This window comes from Aphelocoma coerulescens, chromosome 1A (assembly GCF_041296385.1).
Source record: "Aphelocoma coerulescens isolate FSJ_1873_10779 chromosome 1A, UR_Acoe_1.0, whole genome shotgun sequence".
NCBI classification, from domain to species: Eukaryota; Metazoa; Chordata; class Aves; order Passeriformes; family Corvidae; genus Aphelocoma; species Aphelocoma coerulescens.
The window spans coordinates 9,364,995-9,392,037 of NC_091014.1; the positions used below are offsets into that span (position 1 = coordinate 9,364,995).

The 27,043-nt window shown below is 40.9% G+C and overlaps 1 protein-coding gene across 3 annotated transcripts in view; it reads left to right on the forward strand.

Moving 5' to 3' along the window:
- Positions 1-27,043, forward strand: part of SEMA3D (semaphorin 3D) — a 220,731-nt gene that overhangs the window by 134,766 nt on the left and 58,922 nt on the right. For 2 of the 3 annotated variants that reach the window (XM_069035409.1, XM_069035400.1), the window contains exons 3-6: positions 8,122-8,282; positions 20,601-20,663; positions 22,308-22,427; positions 26,785-26,878. In XM_069035409.1, the coding sequence (XP_068891510.1) occupies positions 8,122-8,282; positions 20,601-20,663; positions 22,308-22,427; positions 26,785-26,878 (438 nt within the window). Of the gene's footprint in view, positions 1-8,121; positions 8,283-11,630; positions 11,678-20,600; positions 20,664-22,307; positions 22,428-26,784; positions 26,879-27,043 lie in introns of those variants that run through there. The other variant, XM_069035417.1, reaches the window with a different exon arrangement.

Genomic DNA, 27,043 nt, shown 5'->3' on the forward strand with positions numbered 1-27,043 from the left:
AATTTCCTTATTTCTCACTAAATCAGTAAATAAATATTAGCCTATGTGATGTGCTGCCTCCAAAGTAAATGTCACAAACAAGTGTGCTTGAGATCGCCAAATAAAAGAAAGAGCTGAGCCCAGGTGGTGTTTTCAAGGCCAAGGCTTAATAAGAGTTCCTCAGATCACACTACAGCCTGGAAAGGAGGGGGGAGGGGAGATGTACCAACACAGCAATAAATATAAATATTTGTAGTAAAAAGTTCCACCATGAATAAAAAAATAAAAGCCTACACCTGCATACCAAGAGCATCCATGGATCATGTCACCCATATTTATATTTGACAAGGGTTTGTGTGGGAGGGTGCTTGTGCCTGCTTTGTACAGGGAAGCCCTGGGGTTCCCAGGTTCACGACTGATGGGTCTGCACTTTGTGTCTGTTGAGGCTCTGGGTGCCCAGGGCCATGATGAGTTCCCGGGCTGGGGATGGCGGGTGGGGCTGGCCTGTGATGCGCTCTGGGGCCTGTGACACCACAGGGGCCGTGTCACAATGGGGGCAGCTAGAAAAGGCCCCGTTGGTTGCCGTTGCCGCCAGTAGAGCCTGGGCAAGCGGTGAGTGCACACAGGTGGTGGGGAGGCCGGGCTGGGGGAGGGCTGGGGCAGAAGCGCCGGCAGCCGGGGCGTGTGTTCTGTCCCTGCACGCAGGGCCCAGCCCCTGGCGGGAGCGCCTTGCTCCGGCTCGGTGCTCGCTGGGGCAGCGGTGCAGGCCTTGCCTCCTGCCAGCTGCCGGGGGCCCTCTCCTTCCTGCTGCCACATCCCTGTGGCTCCTGCCCCGCACCGGCTGCCTCCATTCCGGCCCTACTGAACCCCTTCTGTGTGTCCTCTTGCAGACCATGGCTTTATTGTCATTGCTCTTCGTGCTCGTGCAAAGCCTGATCCAGTACCCCCAGCCAGCTGGGGATGGGCTGGATGAGGCCACGCACCGGCGAATGCAGGAGCGGGAGGAGCTGCTCGACCGCGAGATGGCTCGGCTGCTGCAGGAGCTGGAGCAAGGGCCCCCGGAGCAGCAGGACGAGGGCTGGGGAGCCCTGCTCTTTGGTGCCCTGCAGCAGTGGCCATTCTGGGCTCTTGCTGGACTCCTGCTCCTCTTGGGCCTGTGGTTTAGCTGCAGGAGGAGTCCTGAAGCCAGCGAAACCAACAGCAGCGGCAAGGACCAGAGCTCCTGCAAGACCTTGGGAGAGGAGAAGGAAAAAGAAGAGGAAGAAGACAATTTGGATTCTGAGGGAGACGGAGAAAACATTGATGTGACTGTGGAGGCAGGTGACAGTGGCAGCGGAAATGAAGGAGAAGGCAGTCCTGTGGCTGCAAAGGAAGGAGACGACGATGATGCCAATGAACAAGATGAAGATGTGAAGTTGAAGAAAGAAAGTGATGTTAAAAGTGACGATGGCCATGATGCAAAGAAAGATGAAGGCTGGAGTGATGGGAATATGCCAGGAGACAATACTGCTGAAGGAAGTGAAGAAGAACCTGGCAATGTTACTGGAGGTGTGGAAGACCTAGATGAAGTAAATGAAGGAGAAAACAAGGATGTGAAGGTGGAGCCAGACAAGGATGCTGGAAAGGAAGAAGGAGATGGAAATGAAGAAAAAACCAATGATGTGCATATGAAGGCAGGCAACAGTGATGATGTAAATGAAGGAGTATACGAGGTAGATGGAAAGGAAGAAAAAGCAGATGTGAAGGTGGAGGAAAGCAGTGATGCCAGTGAACAACAAAGCAGTGATTGGATTGGGCAGGAAGACAACAGTGATGGTGGGAATGCAGTAGACCACAGTGGGTTTGCTGCATCTGAGGAAAAAAACACTCACCTTGGAAATGAAGAGACCAATGTTGCAAACAGAAATGAGAAACAGGGTGATGCGAATGCAAATGGAGAGAAGAATGAAGATGCAAAAGCGGGAGAACAAGGTAATGTGGCTGCCAGTGAAAAAGAAGGCCGTGGTGATGGCAAGGACAAAGGCAGCCGTGGTGGAATTGAAGAGAAAGAAGACACCCGGGACGTTGGGAATAAGCGAGGGATCCTTTTAGTGGATCGCATACAGTGTCCTGTCGAGGACGTGGAGAGAGGTCGCTCAGTGGCAGCGGAGCTGATGGAGAGCTTCACGCGTGTCTTTACTGACAGCGTGAGCAATAGTTTCTACCCGGTGCCTCAAGAAGCCATCGGGGTGGGCAGTGCCTTTGAGGGTTGGAGTCCCCGTGAGCGGGATGTGGTGTACCGCATGCTGGTCCCACTGAATCCCCCGCCGGGACACGCCTTCCACCTGGAGCTGAACAGTGCCGGGCAGATGGCAGCAAGGACCTTCTGCGTCCGTGTGGAGCTGGTGTGCACGTGCGAGAGGGAGCAGCTGGGCGAGAAGCTGTTGTGCTTCCTGCACCACTCGCAGAAGGAGCTGCGGCGGAAGCAGAAGCCCAGCCTCCTAGAGACACTCTGCACCGGCTCCTACCTGGACGTGGAGAAAACCTCCCACTGGTTCTACCAGCTGGTGAGATGCTCGTGGCTGCATTTGCCTCAGTCGTACTCGTGGCACTTGGTGTTTCAGCCCTGCAGCCGGTCCTGCCAATTCCGGCTGAGCAAAGGCAAGGAGAGCCTGATGGTGGAGATGCTGTTTGGGGTGCGCCACGGGGACTCCGACATCTTTGTGGTCAGCCAGCCCACAGAGGCCCAGAAAGGCGGCTCCAGCAGCTTTGTCAGCAGCCGGCCCGCCAAGGCCGAGTCCATCGCAAGCACAGCGTGGCCTGAGACGTACGCTGTGGCAGAGGCAAAATTCTTCCAGCACGTGGCCAGGCAGGTGCCGTGTGAGAGCTTGCACCTGAAATGCCTGCAGCTCTTCACCTACATCCTGAGGGGCACAGGTTTTTCCAGCTCGACCTGGAAGACTGTGGTCATGCACGTGCTGACCACCGTACCGCTGTCCAAGTGGCGCAGGAGGGAATTTGAGCGGCGGCTGTGGGACATCATGGCATACCTGCGCCGCTGCCTGCAGTTGAAACGCCTGGAGCACTTTGTCCTGGGCAACAAGAGGCTTCCTGCGGAGATCAGCTTGCCGCCGGCAATGCGAACGGTCGAGCCGCTCAACCTCTTTGAGCACCTGGCCCGAGATCCGGCCGCCCACGCGGAGGCGATGCAAGCTTACGGTCAGCTGCGATTCCGCCTCTGGACGCTGCTCTCCAGCCACTGAGAGGAATTCCCTGCACAGAGCTGTGCTGGGGGGGCTCACACCCGATGGCAGCCACGTGAGCACGGCATCATTCTTGTTTTTTTCACTGGCAATCCTGAAGCTGCTTTCCTGTTCCTGTGGAAGGAGGATGCTGCGGCACACGGATTCACTTTACAGAGACACATCTCTGCGTTGCCTTGCCCTTCATCTTCCAGTTTACCACGGTGCTGTTGCAATTTTCATACGTCTACAAGGCAGAGACTGGCTCCACCTGCACATCCTTACAGAAGACCATGAACTGAGAGAGGTTGCTTGGCCCACCTCAAAGACATGAAACAAGCCTGTTAGGGACTTAATGTAGTTTTTCAGTGACCTGTAGCTCACTTTACCATAGGAGAATAGGTCGTCCAATTTTTTATAATGGGAATTCTTTAGTAGCATTGCTTCCAGAAGTCCTATTATTTTCAGTGTATAACTATTTTGCAAAGTTGCTCTTAGTTTAGGAAATTGAGCTACCCTATTATAGTAGATTGTCTGCTTTTCAGTAATATCTGGATAGGTATGTTTGGAAAATTAATAAAAGGAGAGAATTGTCTCAAATTGCCTGAAACATGACATTCTTTGTATTTAAGCCTCTGTATCTAAGAGAACGTTGTTCCTATATACCTGCCTGAAATAATGACATTTTGGAAACAGAGATGTTGGATATGTTACGTATGCTCTCTCTTGAGCAAACCCATAGAGAGATACTTGAAGGTTGCTGTGCAAATGCCCTGAAATGCCTGAAATTCTACAGCAGAGTACTCCTGAATTTTTTAGGAATCTTTGGAAAAGTGTTCTTTTCACAGTCACTTTTATAACTGTAATACCCTCCTGGGGAACAATTCAGTCCTGAAAGATGAACAGAGAATTCCCTAACTGCAAAACATGTGGTTTAGTACATAATTCTTTTTTGGGCTTCTCATAACCAAGGTTTTAACACAAAACTGTGAACACAGAAAGTCATGTTTTCTCTATTCCCAGTTGTCTGTATCCTTCTGGAGAGGCCCTGCTGTTCTGTGAATATTACTTTTTTCACCAGGCCTAATAGTATTATATATCAATGAGAGCCATTTCACATGCACAGCTTTGTCCATGGTGACATGCAGCTAAACAAAATGTAATTTACTTCTTGCAGTACATTGTAGAGATTGGTAGTAGTCTGGAAGTATTTATTCTCTTTGCCTTCATACCAATACATCTGGGGTCAACCAGTCAATTTTAAACTCAGCATACCTTAGGAACTGGATAAATTGCTGCAGTCATGCTATAAATACTTTTCTTTATCCCAGAAATTTTGTTGAGAGTTTCTACAATGCCCATGTAAGCCTTCATGTGTATTCTCCAACATGAGAAAGGACTTGCTCCTACCTAAAGGAAAGTGATGCAACCTTTGTTCTTTCCTGTATATGAAAGTTATACAGCCTTTAATTTCAGAGTACTTCAAAGTTAGCTAAGATGTTCCCTTTCTGCTAATTTAGGCATGGCTTGTCACTAAAAAAAATCTGTAACTAGTCACAAAGGGCATTCTGATTCTGAACCAAGTGGTTCTACATTGCTGCATTGTGACAGCATGCTGGAATTGAGGAATGGCAACATGGTCACCACACATGTGACGTGATGCTAACAAGTGTAAATATGTTTTATAAATGCAAATACATATTATCAGAACAGAATGACATTTTTACTTTTGAAGGCTCTTTGCTGTGGCTCTGCTGCTGGAGATTTTATAAGTAAGCAATGATCACGCTGGTTTGAGCCAAGTCCACTGAGATACTGTGTGAAATGAGTAAAACCCAGTCACTATTCCAGCTTCTATCAGTCAGCAGTGAAATATTAACCCAGAAGGGGAGTTAGCTGGATACTTATTTAATCACCGGGCTGGAAAAAAAATATTTAATTTTGAGGAAAACGGGAAATAGAGACCATGAACTGAGTGCTGAACACGTACTTATGAAGGACCATCCCTGTAACTTTGTTACTGTACCTTGTGAGAATGCTGGTTCTGTGTTAGCCAGGCTACAGAGGTGCAGTGATTCAAATCAACAGCTTGCTCTAAGCTTGAAAATCATTGGGGAATGTGCTTTTCACAGTAAATTTTTCCAGTATAATATCCTTGGTGATAGTAAATATGTCTCGCTGTGAAGGGAAATTTCAACGCGTAAGATTAAAATGTGTTGTTTTATAGAGTGAGAATAATTATTAATTTAGCTGAAATTTAATCAACCCTCTGTTAATATTTACTTGTAAAGTTTTAGTAGGTCATATTACAATTATAATCTTATCAGTGGCCATGCTCAGAGTCTTATTTCCAAGCTGTTTTCAATAGTAAATACCAAACCTGATTCTTCACCACTTTGCAGTTTGTGTTGTCATTTGCACCAGTAAGAAAGGAGTCTGCAGTGTTGTCATTTCAATCTGGAATATTCTACAGATGTTTTCCTTATGATGCAGTGAAATAAATGATTGTACAAGGCATCAGGCAGGACTCATTCCCACTTGGGCATTTCAGTCATGAGGCAGCATTTTCTCTCACTGTTGTAGCTGTTCTAGGTGTTTTTTTTTTTAGTGAGAAATTCTAGAACTGTTAAACAACAGATGACAAATGTCCATTTGGGATGGTCTCTTCAGAGATCATTCCTTTCAAATAAGGAAATTGGAAGTAGACAGCAGACTCAGTCATCATCCTTCATGTATGTGGAGAAGAATTAAATCCACATATTTTTGCAATTGACACTCTTGCAAAGGCCCATGCTTTGCATGGCTTTAAGTGCTGAAAGTGCTTTAAAGCATTTGCACAGGCATGTAATTTATCCTTCCTCAGATCAAATTCCTGTGGTTGCAGATGAGAAGGAATTTTTCCTCATATTCTGTATGCTAGTTACTTGTGTCCTGCAGGTGAGGACTGAGGTTTTTATAGTACCATATTAACCATAAGCTGCTTCTAAAGCGATCTTGCTGGCAATTAATAAACATCTTTTAAAGTGTTACTAGTTTAGAAAACAAATCCTGACATCTTTGCCTTCACAAAAGATGTGTGGGAAAGGACAGTGCTGGTGTATAGTAATGTAATGCTCAGCATCAGATAAAATTTTTCAGTGTGAAGCAAGATTTTTTCCCAAAGTACTGCCAAATAAATCTCACCTAGGGGAATAGGAGCTGCAATGCATGACAATTTGTTTTCAGATTGTACCATAACAACATCCTGCACTGAGCCAGACAAAAGTACACAAACTTAAGTAGAAGTGACTGAGCCAAAAAATAATTGTCATAATTATATACCAGGTAGTCAGATTAATAATGATAAAATATTTTTCTCCCATGGTTCTGTTCATTAGCCAGCACTAGAACTTAATCTTTTCTTGCCTGTCACTTGGTTTGTGTGAGACCTTGGAGAAAAATGTTTGGGTGGGTTTTTTTCCCTTTATTTAATTCAGGTCTTTTTCTCCAAAACATTGGCCCTAATTTTCATCATGATCAGGATATGCCAATAACTTGTGCAGTAAGTCTGGGTTTTCTAGCAGGAATGCTACATTGTCCATCCAGTGCCAGGAAGGTGGAAATACCCTTAATTTTATGTTCCCGTTAAATACAGGATTTGCCTTTCTGTCTGAAGATTTCCAGATAGTTTGCTTGGAGAGTTTGCTTGTGGAAGAACTGATTCACATGTTTATTTTCTTTTCCCCAAAGTAATGACTACCCAACAAGACTTAAATACCCTTGTGCTCTTTTCTATATGTTGTTTGTGTCCTCGTCCAGAATTACGTCCACAGAGTATTCATTAGGCAAAATGCTACAGAATTTTTATTTTACAGCCTTTTAGCTTTTTTGCAACAGTATAGGTTCTTTCATTAGTTTCATAGAGCATCTTTTTTTTTTTTTTTTTTCTTAATTACCTACAGTCCTACATTCAGTTCTGGGGCATCCAGTTCAAGAAAGACATGGACCTTGGAAGGAAGAGCCCTGAAAATGATCAGAGGGCTGTAACACCTTCCGTATGAAGACAGGCTGAGAGGTTTGGGGTTGTTCAGCCTGGAAAAAAGAAAGCTCTGAGGCAACCTTATTGCAGCTTTTCAATATATAAAAGGGGCTTGTAAAAAAGATGTGGAAGGACTTTTTAACCAAAGCCTTTAGTGGCAGGACAAGGGGCAATAGTTTTAAACTAAAAGAGTGTGGATAGAAACTGGATATAAGAAAGCCATTTTTTATGATGAGAATGGTGAGAAACTGGTAGAGGTTGCCCAGAGAAGTTGCAGATGCCCCATCCCTGGAAGTGTTCAAGGCTGTGTTAGATGGGACTTTGAGCGAGCTGATTTAGTGAAAGATGTTCCTCCTCATAGTGAGGGAGTTGAACTGGATGATCTTCAAATGTTCCTACCCACTGTTTCCTGCTCCTGATTATTCTTGGCTGGCATTGACCTTCTTTGCTGCTTTATATCTGGAGCACCAAATACGGTGAGGTATTGATCCTTGATCATGTGTATCCATGAGTATGGGGATATAAATAGAATTAGTTTTCTTAGAATAAAGGAAAGATATAACACACATTTTGCAAAGCAAAAAATGCACATTTGCAAATGTCTTTCTTGGTTTCTAATTTCTGTTGAATTTCTCATTCCTTTATGCCATACAAATAATTTATTAAGAAAATTTTATATAGAAAAATATTTTGTGAAAGTAAATATTACCCAGTTTGGAAGTAAGAAAAACCCCAGAGAAACCCAAAGTTAACAGGAATTGTATTATGACTCTGGAAAGACATGCTCCAAGACTGCACTTATTTCCCTGGGACACTCCATGCTGGTTGCATGTATTTATAAAAGACACTGATGAGTCATATATAAACATTTTGATTATAAAGATTTTCTTCGTTTTCCCACAGACTTGCTGCTTTCAAACAGCTGCATCCCATTCCTGGGCTCAACAGAGGGGCTTGATTTTCGAACCTTGCTGCTAGATGAGGAGAGGGGCCGGCTACTAGTCGGGGCAAAGGACCACATCTTCCTGCTCAACTTGGTTGATGTAAACAAAAATGTAAAAAAGGTCAGTGCCTTTTCCATGGAGTTCATCTCCTAAGTTAAATTTTGTTAAATTCTTTTTGGTTGGTTGGTTTTGTGTTTTTATTTATTTATTTCTTCTCTGGGTAACTGCAGATTCGTTGTGCAATGAAATTTACCAAGATTTGATAATCTCAGCTCCCATAGTTATACAGATTATCTTTAATCAATTGAGTTTCTTGTGCTGTATGATCTCCTTTGTGACTGATGACCTGCAAGAGATCAGCTGTGTGGAAGAGCCCTGCAGTGCATGAAAATAGCATCAAAATATCAGCAGACAGGAAAAATGCAGCTCAGTGTGTTCACTTCTCAATTCCTCTGGTCATGGTTACCCTCCTCATTTAAAAGCATTTGGAAGGAAATAACTGAAGACAGCTCTTTCATTGCTTCCTGGCATCCCTGGGATACTTTACTTTAATACTGAACAGAGCAGAGGCAATTTGGATGGTTTAAATCATAGTAAAATGTAAGTGGCAATTTTAACATTTCGGTTAATATCTAGAATTACTAGTTTTAGGAAAAGCTTCCACTGGGATCTGCTGTAGTCCCTTGCCTGTGCCCGGTGACAATGTGTTAACTTGAGATAATAAGATGACAATTTAGCCTTCAATATTTCTAGCAGACGTGGTGAACTGGAGCTTTTGTAAGCACAGTTGACTGCTATGAGTGAAAACCAGATGCTTGCAACAGGAACACATGAAAACTGGTTTCCTGCTTCTCCCAGATATGAAGAAAATTTGAATTCTCAGCTGTGTTTGGTATTTTCTTTAGGCACCAGAGGGTGGTTTTAAATTACTATGTACTGCTGCCAGCTCTGAAGAGGTAACTGACCCTGAATTAATGTGATTGCAGGCAGGAGCTGAACAGGTGGAACAAGAGACTATTTTGCCCTCATATTTGAAAGCAACACTTGCTGTCATTGTGTAGAAGAGATACAGTACCAGTCTGAATATCTTGTTCCTTATCTGGACTTCAGCAATGCTGCACATGCCAGTTTCTGTAAAACTCAGATTCTGGGTATTTGAGGAAATTTCTTCCTGGCATGCTTTATCAAGCACTTACCTTGCTTCTGTCATTTCAGTAATTGACTCAAAATCCACTACCCCTCCCAGGATATTGCATTAATAACAGCACTACTCATAATTGCAAATTTTCAGACTACAAATTTTGGTGTAGGCTTTCTGTAGAAGAGAAATTCTGTTTGTGTGAAAAGCAGACTTCTGTTTCTGTGGGCTTCTGCTTGCCTCCTGAGAGATGCTGAGTGCTGTCACCTCCCATTATGTTCAGTGGGGCTTTCTGAGCCCAGACCTTTTCTGGAGGTGGCAGCACCCTGTGTGAGCCACCCCTCAGTCCAAGCTGGTGACATTTTCCCTTTGGCCAAACCACCACTGTTCATTATGGACCTTGTGCTTTCCAAGAAGAGCAGAACACAGATGGAGCGAGGAGAACTAATGTGCAGTCAGACAGTGCCATTTGGTATAGATGTTGTAGAGAAAAGACTCACTTTGTATTGGAAAGAAAATTTGCATTTCCTAAGATGAATAGAGAATGCATGCTTACATATCTGTGGTAACCAGAAAGGAGGGAATAAAATTCCTAACCACTTGCATATCTGGACTAAATATGTTTGCAGGTTCAAATACCTATTTTAGTCGTAAACTAATAGTTTAACTATTCAGATAATATTTAACTTTTCACAAAAAAGCACTGAGGCAAAATATATTTAAATGGGTAGAACTGACTGAGAAGCCTTGCAGAGCATCCTGGTGTGCTGATTTCCCGGGTCTCCATGGGCATTCAACAACTTTATAAATGTATCTTCTTGCATAAATGCCCAGGTAACACAAGGCAATGTCACATGAGTGTTTCTCTTTAATTTCACTGTGCTTGGCTGGTAGAATCTTGCAGTGGAGGGAAGGGATGAGATGAAAGAAGTTGCGTGAGGATCTGTGTATAAATCTCAGCCCCTGAGGAGGATGCTAAAGGATACTCTACAGTAGCAGTGAAGTGTCAGAAAGTAGCATTTGCCGGTGCTGTGTTTAGACTGACCGTGGTTTGGGTTGGCACTGGGCCAGGCGGCTCACTTCCAGGCCTTCCCAGTGTGAGGAAACCACACATGTTGGGACTACAAGGGTCTGAAGTGTGTCCTTTGTACTCCTCTGGAGTACGAGTCATCTGGAAAAAATAATCTGCTTACATACAGCTACTAAAACGAGTAGAAATTGATTAGAATATTAAGTTTCTGCCTATAAATGATGTGTTTATTAATGACTTTGAGGAAGGAGTGTTAAAAGCACGCTGATGGGGCGAGAGAGGTATAACAGCTTTGAGACTGCAGTGCAAGATTGTGCATAGTTTGGGGTTTCCAGTCTTTAAAACAAAGCTGAACATGAACTTTAGAATGCTCTATGCTGGGTAGATTCATCTTACTTTAATAAAGCTCTCAATTTCAGATATTTGTTTTGTTAGGAGCTACTGATACCTCCAAAAGCTAAGTCAGGGTCCCAAACAATTTGTTCTCATGTGTGGATATAATTACTTGGCAAGATTTTTAGAGTCTAATGCTCTATATTAAGACATTCTGGCAAAGAAGGATCCAAAGCATTGTATCCTACTCCCTTTTCTAATGTATAATATATACATATATATAATTTAATAACTTCCTTTTTAAAACCTATTAATTTACCTAAATTAGTTAATTTGACATACATATATTAAGTTATAGCTTTATTTCCTGGTGTATTTTTCCTGATGAAATAAATCAGTAGTTCTGCTGGAGTCACAATTTCTTAAATCATTGTAGTTTTTATTCAATTTATTGTGTAATAGGTTGAAAACTTCCTTAGCTGGCAGCTTGAAAAAAAATCTGTCTGGTTTCCAGTGCTTGTAAACCTCATTATAAAACAACAGTAAGTACCACAGTGTAATAAGCAAGTCCTCCAGAACAACAGACGAATGCAGAAAGCGAAAGTGATTATAGTCAATAAATATATAAAATATAGCAATGGATAATCATCTTTCTGTAACAGGGATGCATTTTCTCTGGAGTTTTCCTGTACAGAGGCCATTAGCTCCTATTGCAGGAATGGCATTATTAAGTGCCATAGTCTTTTTCTGAAAGATCCTCATGTCCCTGACAAATTCTGCAAGCTATTTGCAAACTGGAAAAATTGTGATTTCTTCCTGTGAATAAAATAAAGATGGTCAGCAAAAGAAAGTAGTTCTGCTGAAGGCCTCTGTGCCATTACCACCAGAAGTGCAGTGTAAAACAGAGAGATGTTTAACAGCATGAGAGGCTGGAAAGCTGGCGAAGAAATTCTTTAGGAACCCCAACCTCTGGGATCCTGCTGGAAACATTACGTCAGTACACTGAAGTTTCTTGTGAGTTTGCGTAAAGCCTTTTCTATTTTACTCCTTGTGCTAAATAAATACGAAATACAAAATGTTGTCAGCTGGGTAAACAGTGGGTAAATAGCTGCAAAGCAATGGTGCCCCTTTCTGTGGCTGTGCTAACAGTGCACGCGGGGTTACACGTCAGCGCGATTATCACGGTGTGATCTGCAGCACGACCCGCCCAGCTCCGCGGGAATAGGAATGCTGTCAAGGCCTGACAAGCTTTTGAAAAGCTGCCAACCTGCAGGAGCTGTCAGTGCTAGAAGACACAGCCCCATGTGGGCCAAATAGATAAACATGTCAGATCCCCAATAGCAGCTTTGGAACAAGTTGTTTTCATCTGTCCCAGTGTGCACTGGCTCAGGGTCACAAATCATCATCGCTTGGAGCATCCTCAGTTTGTAGTTGCTACTATTTTTCTGGCATGTGCAGCTGTCTTGTGACATCCTTGAATGCCCTTTTGTATTGACTATTATCTGTATTTCACAGGGAAAAATATACATATGCATAAATATGTATTTATCTGCTGGGTAAATGCTTATGAAATAGCTGCACATAATTTTTTCTATAACTGCAGTGTTTGCCAACAGTTAAAGTGGGCTTGTATTTCAGCACTGTTATCATTATGCACTATTTGCAGTGTGACCCACCCACCTCTGCAGGAGGGGGAACATATATGCAAATACATACGCATATTTATGTAAAATAGCACCCTCAAGATACAGGAGCAGAATTTTACATTCATTGCTCTGAGAAACTTTCTGTCAGTCTGTATAAGCATGGTCTCAATTAGGAATGAACCCAGTGGGAATTTAGCCAGTACTGAAGGGAGGCTTTGGTTCTTGCCATCAGGCCTGAGCCTCAGGAATATGTACAGAGTCTGAGGTGTTTATTGCAGCCTTGAAACACAGTAATACCAAGATTGGTCCTTCCTAAAAAATATGTGTGGCTTATTCTATAACTCAAAGGAAGTTAGCCTCCTGCCTGTCAGCAAAACTGCAGACAGCCTGAGAGTGAAGCTTTCTTGACCTGTCAGAAGAAAAAGTTTGCCAGGAAACATAATTGGAGGCCAAAGAGTCATGTGGAAACCACTGGAGATATTTAAACTTATGAAAGTGGGACATGAGGACTGAGATAATCTAGGATAAACGCAGTGAAACTTCAAGTTAGGGACTTCCAGAGGCAGAGGTGATATCTTTGTGCTTATTAGCCCTTGAAGGGGTCTTACCACTGAGCTATTTACTCTATAAAGTTGTTTGGCAGACTTAAATTTAGGCACCTGTGTAGACAAAGTGAAAGCTTTTGAAAAGTGTTTACAGACACAAAACAACAGATGGAGCAAGACGTGAAGAAAGCAATATGAATCCAGCATTACCACAGTCCTAGGTGGAAGAGAGTGTCTCTGTTACTTCCTTTTGCATTGTTGCTGTAAATTATGTTTCCATAAACATCCGCTGTCATTTTTATATTTTACCCGTGTGTTTAGCTATAAAGAATGGCCAGTATCCTGCTCTCTGAAAACATTTGCTCATATTGGTCATTGGCTTTTTCAAAGGTAGGGTTTGTTTTTAGTCTGAAGTGATAAACATGTCAGGAGCAATGCCATTTACCCTAAAAATCCTGGTGTACAGTTTCCTTTTAGGAGAAACAGGCAGTAGTCAGAAGTTTGTTGTGGTTATGCTGTGGAAAATGAAGTGTAGAAGCACTGAAGCCTTTCAAGATTTAATCCATTGTAAATGAAATCAGCATCTGGTCTATTTTCTTTAAGCTTTCACATGTGCTCATAACATACACATGAAAATGCATTTTTCAGAAAACCCTTGAGGCTGGAAGTATTGGCTGCTACTTAAGTTCCATTGGAGATCACAGTTTAAGAGGAGCACTGGGGCATGTGGAGATGTAGCTTTGTCCCAGACAGATGCAATATTAAATCCCATTTGGTTCTAATATGAGGTTTCAGTCTAACAGCCACCTGCCAAATTTAAGCTACCAAAAGTTCGTGAATGCATCATCCAAATACACAACTTTTATTTCCCACTGACTTCCAGTGCATTTTACTTAGTTCAACAGCACCATGAAAATAAAGAATGCCATGCACTGACACTGGCATTCCTGCTGTGTTGTAAATCACTTTGAAACAAGCCTCATATTCTCTCTTTCCCCCTTCCTGTTATATCAGATTATATCTTTCAGAGATCCAATTTTCTGTTACTATGAAATAATTGGAGGTGGAATTTCTGGTCAGGTAATTTCCTAGATATGTATTGCAGGTACACATAATGATACCACAGGTGAGGGTCTGTGGCAAGATATAAACAAGATTTAAGGATAAATTCTTGGCTTTTAACAATCTCTTAAGTATTTCTGAGAGTTAGCTGAACCTTGATGAAACTGCTGTAAAGAAAGCTAGATGAAAATCTCTAAAGACAGCCTGGTTAGTTTTCAAATACAGGGAGAAATTCAAATGAGGAATTCAAATGTATCAGCTTCCTTTGTTTGCTGATGACTTTAAAATACTGAATTCCAGAGTACAGCTATTACAGTGGGAGTTGGTTACAAGACCTACTCGGGGTAACCTTCCTGTTAGGATTTGTATATGAGAAAAATCTGTCCAGTTCCCCAAGCTGTGGACTTCCATACTGCACACATTGATGCAGCAGATGTGAGGTATTTAGAGAACAACTGGTATGCCAATATGGTGTGCTAAAATCAGATCATTTTCTCCTTAATTAGCGCAGTTGTTTAGAGCATGGTGCTAATAATGTCAAGGTCATGGGTTCAGTCCCGGTACAGGCCATTCATTTAAGAGTTGGACTCAATGATCCTTGTGGGTCCCTTCCGACTCAGAATATTCTGTGATTCTGTGGTAATTGTAACACTCTTTGTTTTCCACAAAATAATACTGAGAATGCATTAAATTCTTTCCAGTGTTTTCTGGGAAATTCAGTAAATTTTTAGTGCTTGAAGTAATTTTTAGTGAAGTGACCTGGGGTCAGTATACAGCAGTGACAAATGTCCTAGTTCTCAAGATGCAGTCCATGAACACCCACTCTTATGGCATTGGGGCATGACATTCATGATACTGTCTTGTGCATCAGGGTGACATTCTTATTGGATCAGTGTCGTATGTTTGCTCAGTGCTCCTTGCTCTTACTGTTTTTCTTTGCTTTTAATTTTTGAGCTATGAATTACAAAGTTCTTCAGAAAATCAAGAAAAAAAAATCAAAAAAAGGAAGTCACATTATTGTTATTTTACTGGTGGGAAAATTGAGACCTGACTGTCACATGTAGTAAGACAATAACAAAGCTAGGATTAGACTGTCTCCTGGTTTACTTCAGTCTGTTTGGATCATGTTGCCCTCTTTACTGTACTCATTTTATGGTCCCGTTGAGCTAAGTCATGAATCCTTTTTTTTTTTTTCACACAGGGGGGTAGTTTTTCATGGAGAAGAGTTTGTCAGGGGGAATATATTGCATATCCCAGTGTGACAAAGGGTTTACAACTCAATCTGGCTTTGTTCTTTGGAAACTGCAGTTGGGACTGTCATATGGAGAATTTACCCATACCAGTGAGCCTAAGCTTCTGAATTACAGTGTACATGCTTCACAAAGCCTTAATAAGACATTTTGATGCCCAGAAAGCTGTAATTTTATTGCATACCTTCCCTCAAGCATCAATATGATGAATATCTAGTCCTCAGAATGAAACAAGGGAAGAAAGCTGGCCTTCTCTTGCTGCATCAAGCAGCTGTTTAAAATCAATGTATTTTCATCTAAGTGCTTCTAGCACCTCTTACTCCTTTAAAAAGGAAGGGAGCAATCCCTTTCTTCACAGGCCCCAAATTCAGTGAGTGTTTTGAGACATACTGATCAGCTGATGTCCTTCACTCCTGGTAGGGACACACCCTGCTGGTGCTCCATGCACCACTAATAAAGCACTTTGGGGTGTCCTGTACCAGAGGCTGCACTGATAGAGAAGTGCTGAAGCATCAGGCATGGGAGAGGCTCCAGTGAAAGCCCCAGGGCTGCTGAAAGCCGACAGCCTGGATGGCACACTCAAGTGCTCGCTGTTAGCATGAGCATGGCTATCTTGGGGACGTGAAGCTGGAAGGAGTCACGTTGGTCAATTGGTCTCACTCCCTGCTATCAGCATCAGCTACCTCATGGAGCAGTTATTCCTCTCATAACCCAGTCCAAAGCTGTTGTAAGTGGCCCTTTGGGATACTTCATGCAACTTCTTTAGGAATGTTGTTGCTGTGGAACAGATCCTTGTTACTACTCCGATGTTTCAGATTTGATTTTTGTTAAAATCTGCAATCTATTATTTATATTTATTTATTAGCAGTTTATACCCATTTCCTTTGGCTGTTTATAGTTCTGGCCTTCAGAGCCCTTTGATTATTCCTGCATAATTTAACTTCTTTTGTTTTAGTGATGCTTCCCAACTTTGTGTCATCTGCAGGGGTTGTTGGAGAGTTCTGGGTTTTTACCAAAGCTACTGAAGGGTGCATGAAATAGGATAAGCTCTGACACTGTTTCTTGGGGAACTGCACGAGTAACTTTGTACCTCAAGTTCTTTATTTATCAGACCATTTTTTTTTCTTGTACTAATGCCTGTTTTTGGCAGCTGAGCTAATCAGTTTCCATGTGACAATGTAGTGAATACTTAAATGGAGCCCTGATGAAGAGCAGCTCTACCACCTTAATATAATTCAGCTAGGTTATTAAAGAAAAGTACAATATTAGAGTGGGATAATGGCTGTTTACCAAGTTATATTGTCTTCTCTACCACACTCCGTTTTCATTGGAAACTTGTATTATTTCTTCCCTAACGAAAAACTTGTTTTGAAACCTTAAAAACAGATGAAAAAACACCAGTGGGCTTTTAAATTGTTTAGATAGCTTGTGATCTTCCTCTTTTGTGTTGTGACAATATATAGCATTTTCCACTCATTTTGTAAAGTCCTGCACCATCCTAGATTTAGTAGCTTAATTAGAAGTGATTCTTGAAAAAGCTGTACTTTCACACATTTTTTTTGTAATCAGATTTCACTGTTTTATTTTTGAGCACCCCTTCTCCTAAAGATTTATAATCTTAAGTGTTAGGCTAGGAACAAAATCTGATAGAGAAAGATGCATACATAAAAATGAGTAAAATACCAGTATTATTAATTCATGACAGATGGCAGCTGAAATTTGGCTCTTAATGGTGGATCCAGATATTATTTATATATAGATATACATACATTTATATATATAGCATCCACATACCAATTTATTTATATATAAATAATGTATTTAAAAATGACTTCCTTTTTCATTCCTTTCTTATAGTAAAAATGCATATTTAGAGGAAAGGAAAATGTTACTTTTAGAAATTCACTGCTCCTGATCTGGAAAAGACCTTTGTGGTTTTAAATGTTTTGTTTTAATCAGAAATCAATTTCTAGCTACCCTTTAAAGTGATACCTTATCTGTCCTACACTTATGTACTGCTTAATTTTGTACTCCTGGGAGGTTTTCTTTCTCTCTGATAGAAAAGAGCTTATTAACTTTCATTTATTAGGAGAATTTACTTTCTTTCCCATTCCTAAATTTAAGAAAATATTTGAAGAATGATTTTAAAGTAATGGTAAGGTTGGTTTTTTTTCTTTTAATTGGGCAATAGAAGATAAAATCTGGAAATCATGACAGTAGCTGACCTTTGGAATTTTGATATGGTTATTTTAAAAGGAAAATAAACCAAAGATTAAGAAAAGAAAAGAATCCTGTTTAAGTATATAGTTCACATATTCCAACTAGTTGAATTCTTGCCTTAAATTCAGTAACTCCACTTAGCTATTCTAAGATTTCTCCAGACATTTCAGATACATAAAACTATAAAGTATATTAAATATATAATTTGTACTGATTGTAACACAAAAATTATAACTTTACAAGTCAATGTTGTTGTCACCTTTAATATATAGGGCCTGGCTATCTGGGGGTTTTTTTCCATTCCTTGAGGTTTTTACTTACTGAGAAATTTGGGAATAAAAGAGAATTTGTTAATAAGATGTTACCATTGTGAATAAAGCATATAAATAGAAAAAAAAAAAAAAAGAAAAATCTGACCAACTTCAAAACTTCAAACCATTTACAAGCTCAATGATTTTAAATCTGAAAGAAACTACAGGAGCCTCCAGTCTTACTTTTTTTGCATATTGTGAAACTAAGTAACACATTGGAATAAAATATAATGGTAAAATTTAATTTCACCCCGTACAGAAAAGTCAGTACACATGTATAATGTTGCTTGTGCCAGTGTTTGAGGGAACCAGACTTGTGGCACTGTTACACAGCATGTCCTGTAATAAAAAATGAAGTTCATGCTTTTTTGCTCAGCACATCAGCTCATTATTTTATGCAATTTTCATGATGTAGCTCATCAAATTATGCAATTTTCTTGATCTATTACAATTTAGAGCTGACAGTTTCTGGGAATCTCTCATTTCTCATATGGTAAGCTAATAATTATCACTTTTACTCCCCCATATATAATTGCAAATTGATTTTCAAGTTAGATCACTTAGCTTCACTTTTCATTGTCTAATGTGGCCTTATATAATGCTAAATACTGAGGCTGTTGAGTAACTAGAGAGTAAAACAATTGATTTTTTTAATAAAAATTGTCTGTGGTCAATTATCATAGAAGGGGGGACATGTGTATTTCAGCCTTGTAGGACAAACACTGATTCCCATGAACGAATCTGTAGAAGATTTGAGGGTAACTCAAGTCCATTAACACTTCTGAAGCCTTGAAGCAGATGTCTCTGTTTTTAACTCCTCCAGTTCTTCTGTGTAGCTGGTGAGAACATCTGGGCATTTTCAAAAGCCTACAAAGGGACATCTTGTCTACCTCATTGGATAACTAAACTTTGGCCAAAAATCTCCCAAACCCCTTGAAGACCTCGAGGCTTTCCTGTAACTGATTCAGGGATCTTGGGCATAAAGTTCATGTACAAAAAAACTGAGGATCAGATCTCAGCTCAGACAAATCTCCATGGCCAAATGTATTTGGAGATCCATGATCTTACATTGCTCTATCTGTTCCTTCTCATCAGCTTTTCTTCACTGGTAGCTTTTTATCAGCTTTTCTTCTTAAACTTACCTGTGTTGCAGTGGAGACCAGACTGGACCTACCTTCAGCCCTTCATGATGTTTCCAGTACTTTCCTCTGTGCTTCCTGGCACTGTGCTCTGTGCCATCCACACACCCCTGGGATGGCTGATTGCATTTTCATACCTGGATGCTTTGACCAGATCTTTCCGAGAAAATGCTCTGGGGAAAGCAAATTTGTGCTCCAGTGCTGCAATGCTGTTACACTGTCTTATCTCTGACTCCATGTAAATATTGTTGCAGAGGGTTAAGGTTTAAGTAACTTAAACTACATTGTCTCTGCTAAGAGGTTTTTATCAGAAAGGTAACTGAGTTCACTTGAGAGGAAATTAATTTCCTTGCAGAAATCCAATGTATCCATTTTCACTGGGAAGGAAAGAGAAAGAAGTAAAATCCAGACTGTTTCCAGATTGAGAGAAACAGTCACTGTAGGTTTTGGAAAGTGATAAAGGTACTTGAGGGAGGCCACTTGCTTTTTGCTTTCCTTACCCATGTGGGACTGAGCCTGTGTATGTCAAGCCACATCCTATAAGGTGCCAACAGCTGGGTGAAGGGGAATATGACAGCAGTCAACTCCTCTTGCATGCCACTGAGTTGTGTGTCCTTCCTTGATGATGTTTTTATTTGTAATACATATTATAATAATTCTTCATTCCTATACATTTGCTATTTAAGATTTTGTAAAGCCTGACTGGAGACTACTCTAAAGCATTTGTGACTACTAATGACCTGCTGACTGATGCCTGGGACTTCAGGCAATTTACTAATCAATATTTGCTTAAAAAGTAGTGTGATTTGTGGTGGTTTTATTACTAGTCATGAGAAATAACAATTGCTTTTTCTTGTCAAAATTAGAAGTACAAAAATATCCATATTTAACACGGTGATTCAAGAAGAATCTGTATTTAGCTTCTATTTTAAATTTAATAGAATCAGATGTACTCAATCATATCCAGTTTTGACTGCTTAATTGAAATCAGTGAGGCAGAACCTGAACTGTTGTTCATTGACATTTGTTCACTAACACAATTTGGATTACAGTAACTGATAGTATTTTGTCATCTGGATTTATCTACATCAAAACCTATTTTGTAGAATTCTGCAGGGCAGATTAAAAAAGAAAGAGAAACAGTATCAATATATACTGGCAATTATCTACGGTCCACAGTTCTTCTCTAAATTTCTGTGTCATTTTCTCAGTAAACTCAGTTAATGTTGATGGGTGATGTTTTTAAACCATGCACTGTTGATTCCTGTCAAATGTACTTTTTGTTCTACAAATTTCCCTTAAGCTATCCTTAGTTTTTTGAACCTAATTATTTTCATTTGAAAATTGGCAGAAAGAGCTAAGTGGTTTTTTTATAACAGTTATGCCAACTCCACTGGACCAAATTCTTACAAATGTAATTTGCCTGGCTTTGCAATCAGTTTAGTTTCCAGATGATTTGGCTCATCATAACTTTGAGAGAAACACATAATGGTGACAAGGTGCCCTGGCCAGATTAACTGAATGCTTTTTAAAAGTACATGTAGCCAATGAAGAAATAAACAAGGATCAGCAGGGTTGATTTAAAGCCTCTTAACTTTTTGTAATGGGATCTTGTATTTGAATTCATGTTCATTTCAATTTGCATGCAAGTTCCTTCAACATGCATAAATCTGTTTTAACTGTTTATTCCTGGAATAATTAATCTACAGTCACAGGACAGTGTATAATCTTAATAATCTTTGTCTTGTTTTAACTATGTTACAGATTTACTGGCCTGCAGCAAAAGAAAAGGTAGAATTGTGCAAATTAGCTGGGAAAGATGCCCATGTAAGTATGATGTATGTTTTTTATTATTGCTGAGGATTATGAATATCTGTGTATTTTTTATTAAATGCAAAAAATGCTTTAGTAAGCTCTTGTTACATTGCTTCTGAACTACTGTCCTAAGTGTTTTTTCTTAATTGAAAAACAAAGTTACATTTCTATTGGTTTTTAAATATTAATACTTAAAAAAATTCAAAATTGCAGGCAGCAATCATGCTAGGTTGTTCTTTTATGTAATAAATGCAGCTGAGAGCTGAATGGAGTTTCCTCAAAAACGTATACCAGGCAGTATTTCCCTGGAATCCTCTTTTCTCACATTAAGATGCTTCTTTTTTTCTTGGATATATCCTGAATGTAACTTCATTATAATTCATTAAAGAAACAGTAGTAGAGCAGTGTACAAATCAACTTAATTTGCAGACAGCTGCAGTTGGGGTTAAAAGAAAATCTCAGACTCCATGGCTTTTGCCAGAAACCACAAATCTTCTTTAGGAAGTATATTTAAGGTACATACGTGTATACAATACAACTTTTATATGTTTTGTGCAGCACAGATTACGTCATGTGTCTAGAGCCCACTATAAGTGTAAACATTTCCTGGCCGTAAAATAAAATTTCTTCCTTTTCTCTCCAAAAAAATCTCCAGCATGTCGGTTACCAAGGTATATTCCAGCTCAAAAAGCTCTCAGCTCTCTGCCTGAAGAATTTAGCGTTTTATTCTAACTTGTTACTACCCTTACCTTTACAGCAGTCAGAACCTAAACAATGCTGAGCATTGGAAATATTCTGATACTGGTGTATGTGGAAGATTTGTGCTGGTCTATTTCTACACTAAGAGAAAAAGGAGAGGGTCCTGAGAGGGAAATAGTTGTTTTGGACTCTCACTTAGATGCAGGGTGATGGCTTGAACATATGAACAAATCCTGTGTGTTCCCTCTGAAGTATCTGTTATGTGTTTTTGTGTTAATTTCATTCTGGGGAAGGCTACATCAAGGCTTTTCCCTCAGCCCCATGTATCATCCTTGCAAGCATGCCTGTGCTACTTACCAACAACAACAACATGGAGCAAGCCCAGCTAGAGCCAGGACATCCCACTGGACTGAGAAATGACCAAATAAAAGTCTCCAGTAAGATGTGGTTGGTGCAGAGACAAAGCATACCCTTGGAAGTGTGTTGAAGCCTTTCAGCCCACCACAGTTGCTTTAATCATGTGATCTTTGGTATTACAGCATGTGCAGTACCCTGAGCTGGGAGCAAAGGCAGGAAGACTGGTAGCCAGACAAACCCAGTGGCTCTGCGACCTCTGCCCAATTGTTGACAGGTGTTGTTTGCTACAACACTGGCTGAACAGATACCCTCCAAACCGTGGTGTGAGCAGACAGCTTCTCGTGGCTGTACGCATACAGCAGAGTTAGGTTTGCAAGTCTGATTGATGAACTGCTTGGTAGATAGCCACTGTCAAGTTATAGTCCTAACAGGTTTGAACTACTTGTAAACAGTTTCTGCTACAGTAGTTTTGACTTTAAATACACCAATGCTATGGCTGTAACTTATATAAGCTTATATAGCTGTAACTTACATTATATGTATAATGTGAAAGAGAAGAAGAAACATGAAAAGTAACCTTTATCTTTCTTTTCCCAACAGACAGAATGTGCCAATTTTATCCGAGTTCTTCAGCCGTACAACCGGACCCATGTTTATGTCTGTGGCACAGGAGCGTTTCACCCTCTCTGTGGATACATTGAGCTTGGAACTCACAAAGAGGTAATTTAACTTTCTCACCAGTCTGACATGTCAAGGAATAGCCCTCATCTTGTGTAGCATTCATCATAGATTGGAAAATACTATGTGAGTGTGTAAAAAATGACCTGACAGCAGCTTGCATAAATAACAGGGTAAGTGGTGGATTCTGTGGGTCAGACGGGAACTCTTGTCCTCACATTTGCTATGTGCATATCGCTTTTGAACAAAGCACTTTCCTCAGGCTTAATACACAAAGTTCTTCAGAATGACACTTCCATGTGATTAACTAAGTGAAGAGAACATCTAACCCAGATGTCTTCCTTTCTAGTAAGTCATTTCTGCATATACTTTCCTTATGCACATACATTCAGAGTTCAAGATGAAACTTGTGGTTCTATCTTTTAATGTACGTGTACCGCAGAGGGTGTCCTATGCCTTGTGCGTGAGAGTAATAAACACTTTGAAAAGGTTCTCTAAGCCTGAGTCCAGAGACAGGACTTTGCAGTGTGTTGCAGTCTGGTCACCAAGCAGGTCTTGGGTGTCCTCCATCACTAGTGGCATATTTCTGAGCTGAAGTTAGCAGCTGACTGGTCTTCATTTACTGGTGACAAAGAAATCACTATTCTAAGTGGTAAATGTTTGAGACCTAACCCCCACAACAGAAGAATTTTAGTGTTGTGTCAAGCAGCCACTTAGTACACAAGTCTCTTTTTAACTCCTCTATGTATCACACCTTGGCTATATTTATCCCACTGATACTGTTCTCAGACAGTGTTGAGATGTGTGTGACCTGTCCGTCTGCTTGCCTGTGGTGCAGGCTTCCTATGCTGCTATAGAAATATCTTTCTCTTTTCTTCAGGGCTTGGTGAAATTCTAGAATATAGGAAATGAGGTTTAAAGTTAATAAATGCAAGAACCTGAAACAGAATAATAGAATTATAGAATGGTTTGGGTTGAAAGGGCCCTTAAAAATTATCTAGTTTCAACCTCCCTACCATGGGCAGGGATGCCTTCCACAAGACCAGGTTACTCAAAGCCCCATCTAGCCTGGCCTTGAACACTTCCAGGGAATGGGCATCCACAGCTTCTTCGGGCAATCTGTGCTGGGGCCTCACCACCTTGAAAGGAAACAATTTTCTTCCTGCTATCTTATTTAAACCTACCATATTTCATTAAAAGCCATTCCCCCTTGTTCTATCACTGATACATGGAATCAAGGGAAGGTCCTCATGGAAAAAAAAAGTGATTAAGCTTGCCCAGACTGAGACCCATAATTGTGTACCCCACAATCTGTGTGTTGGATGACCAACCCAGAGGGGCTGCCTATGCAACAGAAAACTGAAGCTATGAGAGATCTACTTGGTGGTGTTCTTTCCGTAATAAACCATTAATGCTCTTGGTATTGTCTGGTATATCCTGTATAATTTGGTTTACAATGAAATAATTTGTTGGCTTCTTTGCTTTGCTACTTTAAATATTCCAGTTGAAGCAACTGAAATTTTAGATCCCTTGTATCATGCTGGTTTCTTAGCTGAATGATCAAATACACAGCTGAATGGAACAGAACAGCTCTCAGCAAGAGTATAAGTAAGGCTCTGGTTTACCTCTGGCTCATTAGCAAGATTCCTTATTCACTCTACCATTGCCCTACTTCATTTCAACTACTTTATTTGTGAAGGTTGTTTTCACCAGACCTTATGAAATTATGGATTTGGTCTGACTGTTCAGTCCGGCAGCCAGTCTAGACAAGGGGTCTGTCTCAGTTAGACAGGACCAATTACCTTAGAAAGGAAATGGAAGAAGAATCCTGGCATCGTGTTTCCTAATCCCCTCACTGTCTCCCAGTCCTGCCTCTCCCACATTCCTCCTGGTTACTCAGCTGCAGTGGTAGGTTGGGCAGTGTTCAGCACTGCTTCTGCCTCTTCTGACAGAGAAGCTCTTCTACAGCCTCCTACTGAGTTATCAGCCTTGAATGGCATCAGGCATATTTTCCCTTTCCTTCTTGGAGCCCCAAACACCCTGCAGCTGCCATCCTTCCACCACCTCTCCATATAAATGTGACAAGGCTGGAGGGTGCTGAGGATGGGCCCAGTGATGTGAATTTGACAGGCAGTTGAAAATGTCTCCTTGTAGGAACTGAAGCCAGGAGTCCTACAGGATAAGTCAAAGCACTTTTAGTGCAGATCCATTCTCTTAGTATTTTTTCATTCTTCTGTCCCTCCCCTTTTTTTTAATTTAAATCTCTGGGTTATAAGAACAGATAATGAATGTCTGGTAATTAGCAACCTCTCTGGGAAGCTGTGGGATGCTTGGGAGAGCCAGGCCCTGAGATAGCCTCATGGAGGCTGAGAAACCAGGCAGTGCTCTGCTGACCTTTGAAAGCTGCTCGTGGATCTGCACAGTGCTCTCCTGGCCAATGCCAGAGCTGTGAAAACAGAGAGGAAAACAGTGTGGATCAGGTGACTCAAAACCACAGCAGACACTGCTTTTGAAGCAGTACAAATCCCCAACAGAATCACACAATTAAAGGGGATTAAAGTCCTTGTCTTGTTATTGCTCGAGTCGCTGCCAAAACTTCTCTTGGCTGGTGAAGAAGAGGCTTGGCCTGGTTGGTGCTGTTAGCCACAGCTCTCTAAGGGATGCTCTTTTCTTTGAAAGCTTTGCCCAAAGTGAAAGCAGGAGATTAATTCTGTGTGAATGCTTGGTAGTGTCCATTAGTTTGTCTGGGTGAAGTCTGAAATATTTGATGTTGATCTATAACTCCCTTGGTCCCCTGAGTATTGCTGGGCTTGCAGACAGCCTCTTCACATGTGATAAGGCAAGGGTTCCCTGAGCAGCTCAGGGTTGCATATCCTAGAACTAAGGACAGTTGGACACCAGCGTAGCATTGTAAGAAAAAAAAAAAAAAATTAGTTTAGTTCTGTCCTTGCTCTGCTCACTGTAGGAGCCTGAGAATTTGGTTTGCTTGATATTCCACAGGTTTGGGAAGGTAACGAGTTTTTTGCTGGTTAAATTCTGCTTTGTATGAGCTAGGACAGCTGGAGGAAATTGAATTTATGTTCACAGATTGAAATTGATTTTTCTTTACTCTTAAGGAGCTTAATTATTCAATATCCTGGGCTTTTGTTTTCTGAGCCTAGAGAGTTTAGGAGGCACCTCAATAACATAGAAAGGTTTGGTCATTAATAATCTGATGTGCATTACGGATGAATTGAATTAATGTGTTTTGAAGTCTAATCCTATGTGGCCATCTTTGGACATACTTGCTTGTCATTTGTACTGTCCAGGCCTCTTGCAAGTCAGAGGTATGGAAACAAATAATTAAAATCACTTCACCTATTTTTAATTGTTTAAACCATGGAGGTGTTTTGATTTTTTTTTAAACTAGCTTCTAAAGTTTTTTCTCTACAATAGACATTAAATCCACATTGAATGGATTTCTGAGTACTAGAGGGATTTTAAATATCACAGTAGATAGAAAAGCATGTTAAATGAAAATATGTTAAAAGCAATTCTCTAGGCAATCTCCCTTCTCTTAATGGCAGGGCAATTCTGAAGATCAAGTCTCTATACCTGCAGAGAGTTCACTTTACTCCTCTGAGCTATCAATTTGCCTTCAGCAGGACTCAAAATGGATTTCAGCTTAAGTGTCCTTTCAGGAAACCACTGAAAGGGGCAAGTAAAAGAGCCCTTGTTGGCAATTCTGAACTATAATAAAGCTTCACATGGATGCTTACAGGAATCGACTTGTTGATTACCCACTGAAAACATAGGCAATAATTTTTAAATAATTTATTTTCTTTATCTTCCTCTATGCCCTTGTTCTGTGGCCCAGGAATTAATCACATGGTATTTGGAAACCACAAGGAAAAAATCTATTCTGATATCTCTTGTACCATTAGCTTTGTTAAAAATAATAAGAGAGAGCATATGCTCTTTCATTTTAAAAGAGTCTGAACTGTGTCTGCTGTGAACATTATTCAGCAGTCCCTGGAGAAATTTCTCAGTCAGCCAGAATCCCTTCAGGGTCTCCTGTTGCAACACAGTCTATCAGCACTTTCCCAAATAGAAGCCAGTGCCTTTTAAGTACAGTCCAGCTTTTAATTGGAGTAGAAATGAACAATGCATCTCCTTTTTTTCTGAAAATAATTGTATTTTTTTAAGATTTGTGTTTCACTATAGAGTGACCAGGATACAGTAAAACACTGAATGAAAATATACAGATGTAAAACAGACACAGACTGTAAACATCAATGCTGAGATGACAGCTGCACGATCTAACACATCTTTACTTTGTACATTAGCAGAACAGGCTATCTAAGTGAGTTTTTCTAAAACTGGGGCCACACCAGGATAATGAATTTGTGTTTATTCTCAGGAAATGGTATTCCGTTTGGATACCCAGAACCTGGAGTCTGGCAGGTTGAAATGCCCGTTCGATCCCCAGCAGCCGTTTGCTTCAGTGATGGCAGGTAAGGAGCCACCAGAGCCGGGTGCTTCCCTCGGACCTGCGATGGCTCAGGATGCGAGCCCGGGGGCTCAGCAGATGCCACCGCTGGAGCTCCTCTGGCGCTGGTCGTGTTTCCAGTGCTGGTCTGTGCTCTCAGAGCTGGGGAAGCCTCCAGGCTGCAGACAGC